Source organism: Cucumis melo, chromosome 12 (assembly GCF_025177605.1).
Source record: "Cucumis melo cultivar AY chromosome 12, USDA_Cmelo_AY_1.0, whole genome shotgun sequence".
NCBI classification, from domain to species: Eukaryota; Viridiplantae; Streptophyta; class Magnoliopsida; order Cucurbitales; family Cucurbitaceae; genus Cucumis; species Cucumis melo.
In genome coordinates this window covers 27,207,323-27,223,985 of record NC_066868.1, presented here as the reverse complement: position 1 = coordinate 27,223,985, position 16,663 = coordinate 27,207,323, and the positions used below count along the sequence as shown (strand labels likewise).

At 34.8% G+C, this 16,663-nt stretch overlaps 2 protein-coding genes and 1 pseudogene across 3 annotated transcripts; 1 reads left to right on the top strand and 2 right to left on the bottom strand.

Annotated features, from left to right (window-relative positions):
• Nucleotides 1-796: 796 nt before the first annotated feature.
• Nucleotides 797-8,658, bottom strand: LOC103498559 (LEAF RUST 10 DISEASE-RESISTANCE LOCUS RECEPTOR-LIKE PROTEIN KINASE-like 2.4). Its single transcript, XM_051080218.1, has 4 exons — nucleotides 7,825-8,658; nucleotides 4,370-5,266; nucleotides 2,158-2,193; nucleotides 797-2,069 (listed from the first exon to the last, which is right to left on the bottom strand). The coding sequence occupies exons 2-4, from the start codon at nucleotides 5,157-5,159 to the stop codon at nucleotides 955-957; spliced, it is 1,941 nt and encodes a 646-aa protein (XP_050936175.1). The 5' UTR covers nucleotides 5,160-5,266; nucleotides 7,825-8,658; the 3' UTR covers nucleotides 797-954.
• Nucleotides 5,995-7,078, top strand: LOC103499362 (PR5-like receptor kinase; annotated as a pseudogene).
• A 339-nt stretch (nucleotides 8,659-8,997) lies between the features above and the next one.
• Nucleotides 8,998-15,290, bottom strand: LOC103499532 (LEAF RUST 10 DISEASE-RESISTANCE LOCUS RECEPTOR-LIKE PROTEIN KINASE-like 1.2). Of its 2 annotated transcripts, none has more exons than XM_017043842.2 (4): nucleotides 14,495-15,290; nucleotides 10,539-10,571; nucleotides 10,175-10,444; nucleotides 8,998-10,096 (listed from the first exon to the last, which is right to left on the bottom strand). In XM_017043842.2, exons 1-4 carry the CDS (start codon nucleotides 15,288-15,290, stop codon nucleotides 9,168-9,170), a joined length of 2,028 nt encoding a protein of 675 aa, XP_016899331.2. In that variant the 3' UTR covers nucleotides 8,998-9,167. The 2 variants fall into 2 exon arrangements, with proteins under 2 accessions (XP_016899331.2, XP_016899332.2); XM_017043843.2 differs by lacking the exon at nucleotides 14,495-15,290 and adding an exon at nucleotides 10,760-13,559.
• Between the last annotated feature and the right edge of the window lie 1,373 nt (nucleotides 15,291-16,663).

Sequence of the window (16,663 nt, the reverse complement as noted above, 5' to 3'; positions counted from 1 at the left end):
ATCAAACAGATCGTGCGCGAAAGAGGAAAAGCAAAAAAAGAATTTGGAAAATAATGAATAGTTTGAAAACTTTCTGGTGAAAAAGATCGGCCAAATTTCAATTAAGCAAAACTTTTTAATTCATTCATACAAAAACTCATTTCCTAATCGACTGATCAAAATTTTTTAGAAAGTTACCGTCTTTGCAGGTTTGGAGATGAGGTCCATCAGCCCAAAAGCAGACGAACTGATTCCTTTCAAACCTCATCGGCCACCCCATGTCTCACAGTCGCTACAATTTTGGGCACTCCAATTTAAACTGAACCCCATCTTCAAAGCCTCAGAATAACTCTTCTTGAACAACTTATTAAAATCCTTTTCCTTATTACTGAAGTGCAAAGGCACCTCAACCAAGGATTGACAAGAATGGTAAGAGGAGTTCAGGGAACCCAAAGATCAGTGGCTGAGCCAGAAATTTTGTTTGGCAAAGATCCATCGTTGAAAGAAACAAAAGAATAGCTTGTACTAGAACAACCAATTGGGTAGCTAAAACTGGGAGTAAGAGAAATAAAGTTGTAGAAGAAGAACAAACCATAAGGATCTGAGCTGAAACTAAAGGGGTATGATCTTGACGGATCATTCTATAATTAATTTCATTTGTAGATTTGTATATGAATATTATGTCCTATTCAGATTCTTGGAGCTCCCAACACTCCTCCCTCATTTTTCCTAGAAGTAGGATGTGTAAAATTAAACCAAGTCTCCTAATTGTAAATAAAAATTAATGCAAGTCTCCAAGGTATAGTACCAAAGGCTGTTAAACATTAATCAATTGCAATTTCCCTCCACGTTATACTTTCCTTATTGTCACCAAATCATATATACAAGTTCGTATCGCTCAAAAGGGATAAAGGACATGAAAGCTAAGAAACTTCATTTGAGGGTAAATATGATTGTTGTTGTGATGCTTCTCTGCTAGAATATCAAACTATCATTAGGAATTCCATTTGATGAAGAGGAAGAAGGTTGGGGATGCTCAAAGGTTGGAGGTCCAAACAAGTTGGGTTTTGAAGGAACCCGTAAGCCATCCACACTGCCTTCCAACATTGCAACAACACCGGTCATCGACGGCCTGTCGTCAGGCAATGTTTGAATACAATGTAGTCCCACGATTACCATTTTTCTTGTCATCTCCTTTTCTTCTTCTGTGTTTCCCCGCAAACAGCCTTCATCTATTTCACTTTGTGTAAGATTATTATAGATCCAATCAGGAAAGTACTCTCCACTGCCTTGCCCCACTCCATCATTTGGATTCTTTCTTGCTCCCACCATTTCAAGAACCAACATTCCATAGCTATATACATCAGACTTGTGAGATACCTTACCAAAGTTCCTGAATATTACTTCAGGTGCAATAAATCCTACCGTCCCTTTCACACCCGTCATTGTTACATGACTTTCTTTAGCTCTACATTGCTTGGCAAGCCCAAAGTCTGAGATCTTTGGACAAAAATCACTATCCAAAAGTATGTTGTGTGGTTTAATGTCAAAATGTAAAATCCTTGTTATGCAACCACGGTGCAAGTATTCTAATCCCCGTGCCACACCGATACTGATGCTATAAAGTGTGTTCCAATCCAACTCAACATTGTTTCTGTCTGACCCTTTGTGGGATATATATTGGTCTAGTGACCCTCTAGGCATATATTCAAAAATCAAAGCTCTTGTCTTCCTCTCAAAGCAGAAGCCTAAGAGTGAGGCTATATTTACATGTGAAGTTCTGGTGATGCTAACAACTTCGTTGATGAAATCTTGGCCATTTTCTCTCGACTCATTCAAAAGTTTCACAGCCACGTCACGTCCGTCAGGTAGCTTTCCTCGGTAGACAGTGCTAAATCCTCCTTGGCCAAGTTTGTTCTTGAAGGAGTCTGTGATTTTCTTCAACTTTGAGTAACTATATCGCTTGGGCATTAGTGTGGAATATCTTCTTATACTCTCCTCAATTTTATCTTTGTTTGATTTGTTTTTTCTTGTGTAGCAGATGCCGATGATGATTATAAAGATTATCAGACCGGTAGTTCCCGAAAGTGCTGAAAAAAGGGTTTGATAGTCAAGTTAGCTCACTTTCCAACCATAAGAATAATAGTGTGTAATGTGAAATCAAGTTGTAGTTTTTACCTATGAAGGCCTTAACCCATATTCTTCTAATTTTTTCTGCCATGGGAAGCAATGAGCAAGCAAATAATTAGATCACAAGATTGTTTTACAGAAAAAATGAGAGATAACTAATCAAACGCAAGAGTATTATATGCAGGTATTGTAAGACCAAGAAAATCGTCCACCACCGCTTGGCGTCTTACAGTTGCTACAATTTTTGGGCATTCCAATTTAAACTGAATTCCTCGTTCAACAAGTTCGAATAAATCAATTGAAAAAATCAGTACTTTTTTTGTTTTATATTTCAAAAGTTGACTTTAGAAAACTAGTAATTTTGTCTTTTTTTTTTTTTTTTATCAATCTCGATCGAAATTTACTCCAAGATTTTTTCTAAATTTTAATAGGCACTTTGAAGGAAATTTCTTAATCTCTCGGTGCATTTTTTATTAAAAATTTAAAGTTTATTAAACACTTTTCAGGTTAAATTTCCCACGAGAGTTCCCGAGTTGAAAACGGAACATTTTAGGTTAACTATTGTCGTGCCTTGAAATGCGCCAAGTTAAAAAACAAAAGCTATTATGTCAATGATTCACCCCGTGATGGTCTCGAGCTAAAGAACATAAAGCATTATGTAATATGATATCGGGCTAAGATTGCCTTGAGATATCCCTGATTTTAAAAACAGAAGCATGGCTTCTTCCTCCAATAATAGACTTTATCAAAGGTTTGAAAGATTTTTTGTGTGGTTAACATTGGTCTATTGAATCACACAAGTTATTGATTGACTTGTTTGATAGACACAATTTAAGGACTTCATCAAACAATCAAATAAGCAAAATAATCCATTTTATTCTAGCTACTAATTGAATCCATTTATAACACCAACGTTTTGATCTTTAAAACGTTTAGATGTATGTTTTAGTCTCAACACAAGATATGTATTATGAAAATTCAATATGTATAACTCGGGGCATCTTGAGCCAACTATGCTCTTAGATATGCATTCTTTGAATACCTAATATTAAAACTCAGGCCATCTCGAGGGAATGGTGCCCCAAGAAATGACTTATGTTAATTTCTTATTTAAAACTTGGGGGCTTAGGACAACAATGCCTCAGGTTATATACTCTGAAGCAATAGATAATAGATCCCAGGCTACCACTGCACCGAGATATGTATTATGAGGTTATGTACAAGTCAATTTTAATACGTAGTAATTGCAAAAATGAATTTAAGAAGAATGAATTTAATATGGTCATTGATCGGATGAGTGAATTTAAGAAGAATGAATTTAATATGGTCATTGATCGGATGAGTGAATTTAAGAAGAATGAATTTAGGAGACTCCTATACTATTAGGTATATATATATTTATTTTCAAATTTTAAATAGAAAACCGCGTTATCTTGATGACGCACTTGGCTCGGCCCGAGATGGACTAAGAAATTCCATTGAAAGTTTCTTAAATGTGGAAAAACTATCGAACCCGAGATGGACTAAGAAATTCCATTGAAAGTTTCCTAAATGTGGAAAAACTATCGAAGTCGATCTCTATCGAGAATGACCGAGAAAAACAAAATTACAAGTTTTCTAAAACTATACTATTTTTGAAATATAAGACAAAAAAAATGTGCTATTTTTCAAAATTTTCCCATAAATCTTCCTCCAACCCAAAAAAAATCGCCCTCTAGGCCTCAACAAATTTTGGGCATGGCAAGAATTGAAACAGAAGTTTTTGCTTTTTTTTTTTTCTAAATAACATTTCATGTTAATATTTAAATTAGTTTTTTCAGAAAAGGAAAAAGGTTAACCCTATTTATAAAAACTCACAAAATGATGTATTATTTTTCGAATAAAAGCAAAATGAAACAAAATAAAACAATATTGCAAAATATAATCATCAGTGATATTTATAAATTTTACTAAAAATTCAGCACAGAGTGGATAACAAGAGATCTCGATTTTAAATTTAACTACCTCAAGTTTTACTTAAAAAACATTTCCAAAAGGAAAAAGAAAGACGAGTAAGTTTGCAAACTTAAGGATGTATATCACTTCCACTGTTCCTTACAAATTAGACTTTTAAGGAATATCTCTTTTAACCTCCAAATCTGTAGAGTCTAACCGAGGTTTGATATCTAATTCTTACCCATAAAATACTAATTTTTTCACAGCATACGCATACCATTGCCTGCGCCGGTGAGAGTATGATGCAATAGAGAAGAAAACATACCCGGAGGAGTAGTCGGCGGAGGTTTGCAAACATAAGGATGTATATCTCCACTTTTACAAGTGCATAGAAATTCTTTTGTTGCGTTTCTGCCACACGCCCCCCCGAATTCCTTACATCCCTCGCAAGCTATGGTGTTAAAATCCCCATATTCAACTTCAAAACCTTCTTTCATTCCCCTTTCCACCACTATCGTTCTGTTCGTTTTCCCTTCCCTCCATACCTTCGACGTAATCGTCACTTCGATTTTAATTCTACAACCTCCGTTATATGAACTCCAATTCATCGCTTCATTCTCCGCCAAAGCATAATTCGCTCTCCCATTTCTTTCCCCTTCCGATCCACACTCAAATTCCAGATTCGGCGGGATTCCCGGCAGCACCGGACAATCGTACCACACGGACAGATTCAGATCGTTCGAAGAATACCTGAACGGACTAAAATCCAATGTCGCCAGTCCAATTTCATTGTTAGGGCAGTAATCATAGAACAGCTCTGATCTTGTGATCGTCATTCTATGATCCGATTGACTGATGTTCACAACAATATATTGCTGAGAATTGATTTGAATCGTAGTGGTTTCGTTGTCTTTGCAAGTGAGGCGGAATTCTCGGTGACCGCAAATGGATTGGCGATCATTCCCCCAAAATGGATAGGAGATGTTAACCAAATCACCGCAGTTGTAATACACACCGCAAGCTTTGAATTCATCGTGGGAATCATCAGCGTAACAGAGATGAAGATCAAACAAAAGGATTGTGAAGAAGAGGAAGAGAGGGAGGGAATTTTTCATTTCCGTACAGGCTCACGAACGTGAATAGAGGATTGGGGGGTGTTGATCTGGAAATTGAACAAGACATAGTCTCCTTCTGCTGATGGTCCTTGCTACAAGGTCGCTTTCTAGAAAAGTGGACCAAAAATAAAAACAAAAAGGAAAATTGGATATAATCAATTCAGGAAAAGACCCCGATCCATCTTTGTCAAGATTTCACCATTAGTTATATCTGCAGTTGCTTTCCTGCTTGAATTAGTCAGTTGTTTACTTCATGGAAAAAAGATATTCAAATACGGATGTCTTCGATCTGTGGAGATTGGTTGTTGCTGTGTCTCTGTATGGTGGAGGTATGAAGATAAGATTGCGTTCGAAGACAGAAGAGAATGGTTCCAACACCAAAAAGATCGTGAGCGAAAGGGGAAAAGCAAAAAAAAAAAAAAAAAAAAAAAGAGAGAATTCGGAAAAACAATAAAAATTTTGTTTTGAAAAAGAGCACCAAATTTCAAATCAGCAAAAAGAACTTCAGTTCATCCATACATAAACTCATTTCCTATTCTACAGAACTAAATATTTTTAGAAAGTTGCCGTCTTTGCAGGTTTCGAGATGAGGTCCATCAGCATAAAAGCAAACAAACTGGTTACTTTCGAACCCACATCGGCCACCACTTGTCTCACAGCTGCTACAATTCTGGGCACTCCAATTTAAACTGAATCCTATCTTCAACATTACTGAAGTTTGAATTTTTCTTTGCCAGGGAGAGGAAGATATTCCACACTAATATTTCTTTGCCAAGTTCGTGCTAAATCAAACAAAGACAAAATTGAGGAGAGTATAAGAAGATATTCCACACTAATGCCCAAGAGATATAGTTACTCAAAGTTGAAGAAAATCACAGACTCCTTCAAGAACGAACTTGGCCAAGGAGGATTTAGCACTGTCTACCGAGGAAAGCTACCCGACGGATGTGAAGTGGATGTGAAACTTTTGAATGTGTCCAGAAGATGGCCAAGATTTCATCAACGAAGTTGTTAGCATCACCGGAACTTTGCATGTAAATGTAGTCTCACCCTTAGGTTTCTGCTACAAGAGGAAGAAGAGAGCTTTGGTTTATGCATATATGCCTAGAGGGTCATTAGATCAATATATATCCCACAAAGGGCCACACCGAAACAGCGTTGAGTTGGATTGGAACACACTTTATAGCATCGTTATCGGTGTGGCAGGGGATTAGAATAGTTGCACTGTGGTTGCATAACAAGGATTTTGCATTTTGACATTAAACCACACAACTTTTTGATTTTTGTCCCAAGATCTCAGATTTGGGCTTGCCAAGCAATATAGGGCTAGAGAAATTCATGTAACGGTGACGGGCATGAAAGGGACGGTAGGATTTATTGCACCTGAAGTAATATTCAGGAACTTTGGTAAGGTATCTCACAAGTCTGATGTATATAGCTATGGAATGTTGGTTGTTGAAATGGTGGGAGCAAGAAAGAATCCAAATGATGGAGTGGCGCAAAGCAGTGGAGAGTACTTTCCTGATTGGATATATAATAATCTTACACAAGGCTGTTTGCGGAGAAACACAGAAGGAGAAAAAGAGATGACAAGAAAAATGATAATCGTGGGACTACATTGTATTCAAACATTGGCCGTTACAATGTTGAAAGGCAGTGTTGATGGCTTACAGATTCCACCAAAACCCAACTTCTTTGGACCTCCAACCTCTGAGGATCCCCAACCTTCTTCCTCTTCATCAAACGGAATTCCTAATGATAGATTGATATTCTAGCAGAGAATCATCCCAACAACAATCATATTTACCCTTGAATGAAGTCTCTTAGGTTTCATGTCCTTTTTTTGAGTAATACAAACTTGTATATGATTTGGTGACAATGAGGAAAGTATAACGTGGAGGAAAATTTCACTTGATTAATGTTTAACAGTCTGCTGTACCTCATCTCGAAACCGGCAACTTCCTAAAAAAAAAATTGTTGTGTATATTAGAAAATGGGTTTTTGTATGGATGAACTAAAAAGTTTTGCTTAATCGAAATTTTGGCCTGTCTTTTTCACAACAAAGTTTTGAAAATATTCATTATTTTCCAATTTCTTTTTTGCTTTTCCTCTTTCGTGCACGATCTGTTTGCTGTCGGATCCATTCTCTGCTGTCTTTAAACGCCTAATCTTAGCTTGATACTCCAACATACAGAAGCACAACAACCTGATAAAATACAGGTATTTGTAATTCTCAGCTATGTTTTCATTCATCAATATGTGAAGTACAAACACTCTTTTATAATAAAATGAACACAATAATCTACACAATATTCCTAAAAGATAGGGAAGATGTGGTAAGGTACAATAAAAGATTTAAATGGAAAATCTAAACAAATTTAAGTAAATCTATTGTTTCATAGCAAGTGGGACATATATTGGTCTAATGACCTTCTGTATGGTGGAGGTATGAAGATAAGATTTAGGCGTTTGAAGACTTGAGAATGGTTCCAACACCAAACAGATCGTGAGCGAAAGGGGAAAAGCGAAAAAAGAATTCAGAAGAACAATAAAAATTTTGTTTTGAAAAAGATCGCCAAATTTCAAATCAGCTAAAAAAACTTCAGTTCATACATACATAAACTCATTTCCTATTCTACAGAACTAAATATTTTTAGAAAGTTACCGTCTTTGCAGGTTTCGAGATGAGGTCCATCAGCACCAAAGCAAACAAACCGGTTCCTTTCGAACCCACATCAGCCACTACTTGTCTCACAGTTGCTACAATTCTGGGCACTCCAACTTAAACTGAATCCTATCTTCAACACTTCAGTGTAACTCTTCTTCAACAACACTGGATAGTCCCTTTCCTCATCATTACTGAAGTGCACAGGCACGTAACCGAGTGTTGACAAGAATGGTAAGAGGAGTTCCTGGACGCCAAAGATCCATCATCCAAAGCAACAAAAGAATGAAGTTTGCTTGTGCTAGAACAACCAATTGGGTATCTATAATCGGGAGGAATGGAAGTACAGTTGTAGAAAAAAGAAATAAACCACTAGGATTTGAACTGTAATTGAAGGGGGTTTGGTGGAGGCTGAAATTATGAAGAGGAGTCGGGGAGTTCACATTGTAAACCAAAGCATTTGTCAAACGAAAAGCGTGATTTTTGTAGGAAATTTCTCTGAAAACATAATCATCTTCTGAAATTCTGATGATTGGGTTTCCATCTTTGCAGGCAACCTCAAAGTTTTGGATTCCACTGAAGGGGCTGTGCAAATTAGCTAAGATGATAATGGAGATTATTAAAATGAAGCCTCCTGAAACAGTTCCTCTTGAACCAATGGGTATTTAATTCATATAATCAGTAAATCAATGCAAAATGCAGAAATTTGGGGGGGAAAAAGACTACAGCTCATCTTTGTTAAAATGGGTCGTTGGTCACGATCTTATGATCTTAATGGAATAAAATTGTAATTGATCCAAGTCAGAAACTTAAAAGGCAATTGAAAACTTCAATGATTTCAACAAAAATATTATTTGAAAAAACTAAATTTTAATTAATAGAGAATATACCCTTTTTTAGAGAATGGGTGTGTTTTGTGTTTACAAAATACAACTTTATAGGCTATGGGATTTTTAGAATATGGGCATTAATTATGAGTTTTTAAAACGTCTATTTTAGCCCTACATTATTTTAAAGAAAATTTAAAAGGTATATGTGTTGTGAGATCTCTGTTATTTCATTTATTATAATCTTTATTACTATAGTGTAACCTTGGATACAATCAACATATTTATTTTCCTTCATATTTTTCTTATCTTACTTTTTTCATGAGCAGTAGCACGCGGGAGGAAGTGGATGGAGAATGATAACGCGAGCTTTACATTCAATCTCAAATATGTACATCTGATTAACCTAAAAAGGGGGTTAAGAAAGCTGATAATAATGGGTGAAAGAACAAAAAGGATTAGGCAGTGCTATTAAAGTTTAACATCTACTTTACCATGAACCCACAAAGGAAAAACTTAGCTACTGCCATTTGGTGTTGATGATTTGCTCATCCAAGGCACGACAACAGAATCTGGAGACTCTGGAACTAAGCCATCCTTCAGCAGCACATCGTCTTCGTGTGAAATGCCTATGTCTTCTTCTTTTCCTTTGCCACTACTTCGACTCTCTATGTCCTTTAGAATTTCCAGAGCTTCCAACATCGACGGTCTTGTGTCCTTCACACTTTGTAAGCATCGAAATGCCAACTCTGCAACTGCACATATCATATCTCTCACTGTTTCATCTGTTTCAAATCCAAGAGATGTGTCTACAAAGTCGTGTAATTCGTCGTTTCGAATCTTGTTGATTGCCATTGTCCACAAGTTAATCTCATGTCTGTGCCTAGTGATATCAACTGCAGGCTTCGAAGATATCAGCTCAACCAATACTACTCCAAAGCTGAAGACATCGCTTTTATTTGTAAGTTGATAACATTCGTGATACTCCGGGTCAACGTAGCCAGGAGTTCCTTGTGGAGCAGTTGAAATATGGGTGGCTTGTGTAGGAAAAAGGCGAGATAGTCCGAAATCAGCGACTTTAACATTGTAGTTGTTGTCAAGAAGAATGTTGGTGGTTTTAACATCTCGGTGGATAGTCTCAGAAGCATGAAGAAAGGCCAGAGCACTTGCTGTGTCTATGGCAATCTTCAACCTTGTATGCCATGGAAGCTCACCAGGTTTTGCTCGGTTGCCATGAAGATGATCGGCAACAGTACCATTTGGAATGAATTCATAAACCAGCAAGAGTTCACGGCAAAGTCGAGAGGTGCATCCATAAAGGGTGACTAGATGTGGGTGGCGCAAACGAGTAAGGATCTCAACTTCATTCATGAAATGCTCAACTCGTCGGTAGTTATTTTCAAACAATCGTTTCACTGCAACCTCACGCCCATCTGAGAGTTTGCCTGTGAAGAGATCAAATAGTGAATTCAAAACTTCATACTCCTAGTATAGCGATGTATATCAAAAACTGTGATCTTTACCATAGTAGACAGTGCCAAAGCCACCATCTCCAAGTTCTTTGGCTGGATTAAATTTGTCTGTGGCTTTTTCAAGCTCTTCATAAGAGAACAAAGGTAGCCCCATATCATTTTCTCCTTTCTCAAGTTCCTTCGTTGAAGGTTCACTGGAATTGTTTCGCAGGAGAAATGAGGAGGGAGTATAAGAACGAGCAAGCTTCTTTTTGTGCAAACAAAACCAGATGAAAGAGGCTACACCCATTAACAGTACACCTCCAATACCAGAGCAAACACCTGCCATATCATTCCATTTACTATTTAATTAAGTTACCACACTTTTCAACCATATGATAATGTCTATCATGTGAAATCAAGTTCTAGTTTTTACCTATGACGGGTTTCATCCATCCTTTCTTTTCTTCTGCCATGGGAAGCAAATCGTTAGACAAGATTGTTTTATCAAAAGAATGGGAAAAACTGTCGAACTCAGAAGAAATAGAATAGTATAGGCAGATTAATGCAAAATTATTTTATAAGCAAGACCAAGAATTAAGGTTTAACCATTCGGGTCATTCCTATTTTACAGAACTAAGATCTCTAAAAAGTTACCCTCTTTGCAGGTTTTGATATGAGGTCCATCAGGACAAAAGCAAACAAACTGGTTCTTTTCGACCCCACATCGGCCACCACTTATTTCACAGTTGCTACAAATTTGGGCTCTCCAATTTAAACTAAATCCCATCTTCAAGAGATCAGTATAATTCTTCCTCAACAACCCAGTAAAATCATCATCCTCATTGTTAAAGTCCAAAGGCACCTCGACAGAGGATTGACAAGAATTGGAAGAGAAGTTCATAAACTCCAAATATCCTTCATGGAAAGCACCAAATGAATGGAGTTTGCTTGTGCTAAAACAGTCAATTGGGTAGCTATAATTGGGAGGAAGAGAAGTACAATTGTAAAAGAAGAAGAAACCAATATGATCTGGACTATAACTGAATGGAGTTCGGTGGAGGCTGAAATTATGTAGAGGAGTTAGGCAGTTCGCATCATAAACCGCAGCATTTGTCAAAAGAAAAGAATGGTTTTTGTAGGAAATATCTCTGATAATATAATCGTCATTTGAAATTCTGATAATTGGGTTTTCATCTTTGCATGCAATACGGAAGCTTGGGAATCCACAGAAGGGGCTGTGCGAATGAGCTATCCAGAAAGGGTAGCTTATATTTGGACCATTCCCACAGGACTTCGGAGCACAAGCTTCAAACTTTTGGTCTAAGGACAGAGTTTGACAATTAAAGATGATGAAGAAGATGATTAGAAGAAAAGGGATTTTCATGAAATCCATAAATGAAAGATACCAGAAGAAGAAGAAGAAGAAGAAGAAAGGTGGGAAGATGGAGAGAGGTTTTGAAGGGGAATTTCCAGTGTTTTTGGTGAGTTAAACCAACCCTTTTTGAATTAGACTTGGAGGGGTTTGTTTCTTGTTTTAAGTTCTTGAAATCTTGGTGTTTTGGTTTTGTGAATGATGTTTGGAAAAAGGAAGAGAAAAGACAAATCATGGTTCAAGCAAAAGCAAAGTTTAGAAGTCATTTAGAAGACTTGAAGGTGGGCCAAATGGGAACGATCATAAAATGTTTTTTTATTTTTATTTTTTTGAGAATTTTGTGGCATAAAAATTAAGATTGCTTCCTCAATGAAATTGTAATAGAGGGGGAGAAAAGGCAAGTTCCTTTTAAACGTGGGGTTTCAATTTCTTCACCTCCCACAAAATCAAAGAAAAACTTTGTGAGCCTTATTTTTGCAAAGCTACAAAAACAGTCAACTTGGGCGGCAAAATTTGATCATGAAAAGTAGGTTTTAGTTCTCCACTACATTTAAAAAACTAAAAATAAATAAATAAAAGACTTGGAAGAATTTTGGTCATGGAGAATGGAAAAAAAGGATTTAATCTAAATTTGGAAGAAGTGGGTAAAAAATTGACTAGAAGTTTGTTTTGGAGGACGGCATGTATAGAAATCAAAAGGATATTACATTAGAAAAGAAAAATAGAATGAATTTGAGTAATAGTATTACTTAAAACGCAACTAATAGTGATTGGTTTAGTATTATTAATATTGTGTAAAGAATAAAATTACGAATCATCAGTAGCCAATGAAATCAAAGCTGCTTGGGTTTTGTATGATGAAATATTGACGTCATAAAAGAGGGGGGAAAGGGTAGAAGAACAATGAATAAGCTTACAATGGGAAACATTTGACTTACACTAAAGAAACAAATTGAGGAATTTTGTGGACTTTTTTTCCCCTTCTTTTTTGTATTGTTCACCAAGTTAACTAAACAAACACGTAATTTAAAAAAAAAACTTAATAGTAAATAAAATTCATTTTTTTCCCGGATTGGATTGTTCGTATAAATTCTCCATGGTTATCTTGTTGGTTTCAAAACCAACAAAATAAATATTGATCCCTAATTGATACTATTATTTTCTTAAGTACGCGTGGAGGTGAAATTTTTAACTTTCAAATTTAGATAGATGGTATATATATCTTAACGACTAAGCTAAATTTAAATTTTCATTAAGGTCTCATTCTATTTTATTCATTTCCATCCATCTTCTCCCCTTTGTACCTAAGGGAGGTGAGACACTGGATGTCTCACATCTTGTTTTTCTTTACAGAAATGTTCTTCTATCATTTCTTTTAATGGTGAAGATGAATAAGATTGTTTTTTTTTTTCTCTTTTTCTTTTTCTTTTTTTAATTTAAGTAGATGAGAATCAAACCGAGAAAAGTATAAATTATTGTTAACTTTTTTTTTTCTTGTTATGAATTTTAATAAACAAAGTTTATAACTAATTTATTCTAGATGTTATCTGATAATTTAAATAAGATGAGACATTCAAATGAAACAAATATTAACATAAAGAAGAAGAAAGAAAACAATCAAATAAAAAGAAAGAAAGAAAGAAGAGGTCAAAATAGAAGGGTATTAAACTAGAATTATCAATTATATCGTGTGCATAAGCTAATATTATTCATAGTGGTATTGTATTGTCAATTTATTCATTGTGTATAAACAATCTTCGTATGGTCAAACCAGAGATCCCTTTCTCCCCTTCCCAAAGACACAAACAGCTGTTGACACGTTCCAACGAGCTTAGCCTTAACTTTAAAGCCACGTGGACCCACAACCCTCAATTTCATTGGTCAATGTAGATCATCACCAGTTTGACTGCTCGCTATGTTGACTTTTAGTTTAACCACTATTCCCTATTGTCCTTAATTTATATCTATATATCTTTTCTTTACCTCTTAAGGTCTATTTTTTAATTAAGAATTTTGCAAATTGTTTACCAGAAATTTGTTCTTACTTTTTATATATATATATATAGTTATTTAATTAGTAGATAAATATCTAAGTAGTTTTTTTTTATTAAATGATTACAAAAATCAATAGCAAAAGGCTACAATAAAACACCAATTAAAAAGTAATAAGAAAAAACATAGAATGAGTTTTACGCCCAATGTATTGCTGCGCTGCCCATGGTTTTTCTTATAAAATAAAGAAAACCATTCTTGTTTTAACTACTTCAAGAGATTCTAATATAAATTTTGGAAAAAATATTAATTTATACATTATGTATCGATCTAAACTATAAACTAATAATTAAATCAATTTAAAGTTTGAGTTTTGAGAGTTAGTATCACTTTAAATCTCAAACTAATAATTATATCGATTTAAATTTGAAATAAAAATGTGTCAATTTAAATTACATGATTATATCCATTTAAACCTTTTACTTATAAAAATTTTGAGAATTTAAATTGATATATTTATATAAGTTCAAGGTTTAATTTGATATAAGTATTATTCCGTGATTTTAATTGATACAACACTCATATTTATATATTACGTCATTGATTTGAAAGGTTTAAACATAATTTTGATTTATTTTAGTCATTAAGTTTTTAAAAAGTGACTACTTTAACCACTAATAAAGGAGATTTTAAGTTATAGAATTTTACTAAATATACCTTATGTTTTGTAATTTTAGTTTATACTTTTTATTCAACTATGATTAAAGCGAGCTTAACTCAATGATAATTAATCTAATAATTAAATTCTTATGACATCTTTAGAAGTCAAAGATTCGATTCTAAGTTTACGTCGGATAAAGATTTTATTTTGTTCTTGAAAATTAGACTTAGGAATATGTCTTGTTACCTCTAAATATGTAGGTTTGATATCTAATTCTTACCCATAAAATACTAATTTTTCTACAGCATACGCATACCATTGTCTGCGCCGGTGAGAGTATGATGCAATAGAGAAGAAAACATACCCGGAGAAGTAGCCGGCGGAGGTTTGCAAACATAAGGATGTATATCTCCACTTTTACAAATGCATAGAAATTCTTTTGTTGCGTTTCTGCCACACGCCCCCCCGAATTCCTTACATCCCTCGCAAGCTATGGTGTAAAAATCCCCATATTCAACTTCAAAACCTTCTTTCATTCCCCTTTCCACCACTATCGTTCTGTTCGTTTTCCCTTCCCTCCATACCTTCGACGTAATCGTCACTTCGATTTTAATTCTACAACCTCCGTTATATGAACTCCAATTCATCACTTCATTCTCCGCCAAAGCATAATTCGCTCTCCCATTTCTTTCCCCTTCCGATCCACACTCAAATTCCAGATTCGGCGGGATTCCCGGCAGCATCGGACAATCGTACCACACGGACAGATTCAGATCGTTCGAAGAATACTTGAACAGACTAAAATCCAACGTCGCCACTCCAATTTCATTGTTAGGGCAGTAATCATCGAACAGCTCTGATCTCGCGATCGTCATTCTATGATCCGATTGACTGATGTTCACAACAATATATTTCCGAGAATGGATTTGAATCGTAGTGGTTTTATTGTCTTCGCAAGTGAGGCTGAATTCTCTTCGACCGCAAAAGGATTGGCGCTCATTTCCCCAAAATGGATAGGAGATGTTAACCAATTCACCGCAGTTGTAATACACACCGCAAGCTTTGAATTCTTCGTGTGCATCATCGGCAAAACAGAGACGAAGATGAAACGAAAGTATCGCGAAAAAAAAGAAGAAGAAGAAGAGGACGGAGGATTTCATTTGCGTGAAGAAGGACCATGAACATGAAGAGAGGATTTGAGGGGTTAGAATTTGGATGTAATGGAAGTCGGAATTGGAATGGTCTCCTTATGCTGACGCTACTTTACATTATACTAAAAAAGGCGTCTTTTTCCGGGAAAGTGGAGAAGGGAAAATTTGGAAATATCTTATTTTCGTGTAATGTGAAATTGATTGAGTTGAAGTTGACTCCGTTTTATATAGTCTTTGGGTGAGGAGAAAATGAAATTAAATCTACCCCAGAAGCCACCGTTGTGTCTTTTTTTTTTTTCTTCTTCTTCTTCTTAATCAATTTGTATTCTTTAATTCAATTGGATCAATTTGCTTCCTCATTGAAATCTCTACTTTATAAAATCAAAGTTCAAATTAATCATAATATTAATGGTCATAATATTGTTTTCCAACCAGGACTTGACCATTGAATGTCTATCAACGTCAAGTATTAATGTTAATAGAAATGTTATAACAATATTCAAAGTAAAATCTACCTTTGAAGTCATTAAAGTTAACCTCCAAAAGTTAATAGTACAAGTTTATATTCATTCTTAGTATATCGACGTTAGTGAGATTCTATCATTTGTTTTTTATGTTTTTTTTTTTTATCTTTTTGTAATAAAATAGAGAAGTCGATTTATTTTTATTTTAACGTCAAACATATAAAAATGTAAAAATATAAAACCACTAAGAATTTATTAATCTCAATTGTTTCTTAAAACTAACATTAGGGTTTTTACTTTCTCAACGTCGATTTCCAAGAATTATCGTACCATAAATAAAATAGTTAAAATTTACCCTAATGCTAATATAAAACTAAGTTTTGGTGGGATTCAAAGTCTAAGAATGAAGTTGGAAAATAAAATTTCTTTCAATCTACTTTTCCAGTTCTTGACGAAGAAAAAGAATTATTTCAGTCATTTTCGGCCATTATTAAAATCAAACGTTAAAATACTATTTTTGTCCAAAAACTTTTATTATAATTACTTTCAAATGTTTATTTAATTTGTATGTTATACTTTTAATTTATCCAATTTTTGCTTTGGTTTTAATTGTTATTTGCAAGCTTTTCTTTAATTGTTTTCTATTCCACTTGGTTGAATTTATGGAAAATCGACCAAAAGGATATGAAATTGGAACTTTTCAAGCTATAATTAAAATGAATGAAACTAAATTAACTTAATAATTTCAAAAGAAGACCCATTGCCCGTTGGATGTTTGCTCAAAAGCAATTTTCAAAACACTTTAATAAAATTGGTTTGTAAAACACGCTTTCAACTAATACAGTCAATAACCATAATCAATCATAAGTGCTTTTTTTAGGTATAACAAAACTTTTCCACTCTTCTTAATTGTATTAA

Bases quoted from the DNA above. Each gene is read 5' to 3' on its own strand.
- LOC103499532 (XM_017043842.2), bottom strand. From the start codon at position 15,290: ATGAAATCCTCCGTCCTCTTCTTCTTCTTCTTTTTTTTCGCGATACTT. The intron at 10,572-14,494 runs GTATGTTTTCTT...TTCCCATGGCAG, and splicing joins TCCGCCGGCTACTTCTCCGG to AAGAAAAGAAAGGATGGATG. The intron at 10,445-10,538 runs GTAAAAACTAGA...ATGATATGGCAG, and splicing joins ATGGATGAAACCCGTCATAG to GTGTTTGCTCTGGTATTGGA.
- LOC103498559 (XM_051080218.1), bottom strand. From the start codon at position 5,159: ATGAAAAATTCCCTCCCTCTCTTCCTCTTCTTCACAATCCTTTTGTTT. The intron at 2,194-4,369 runs GTATGTTTTCTT...TTCCCATGGCAG, and splicing joins TCCGCCGACTACTCCTCCGG to AAAAAATTAGAAGAATATGG. The intron at 2,070-2,157 runs GTAAAAACTACA...CCCTTTTTTCAG, and splicing joins ATGGGTTAAGGCCTTCATAG to CACTTTCGGGAACTACCGGT.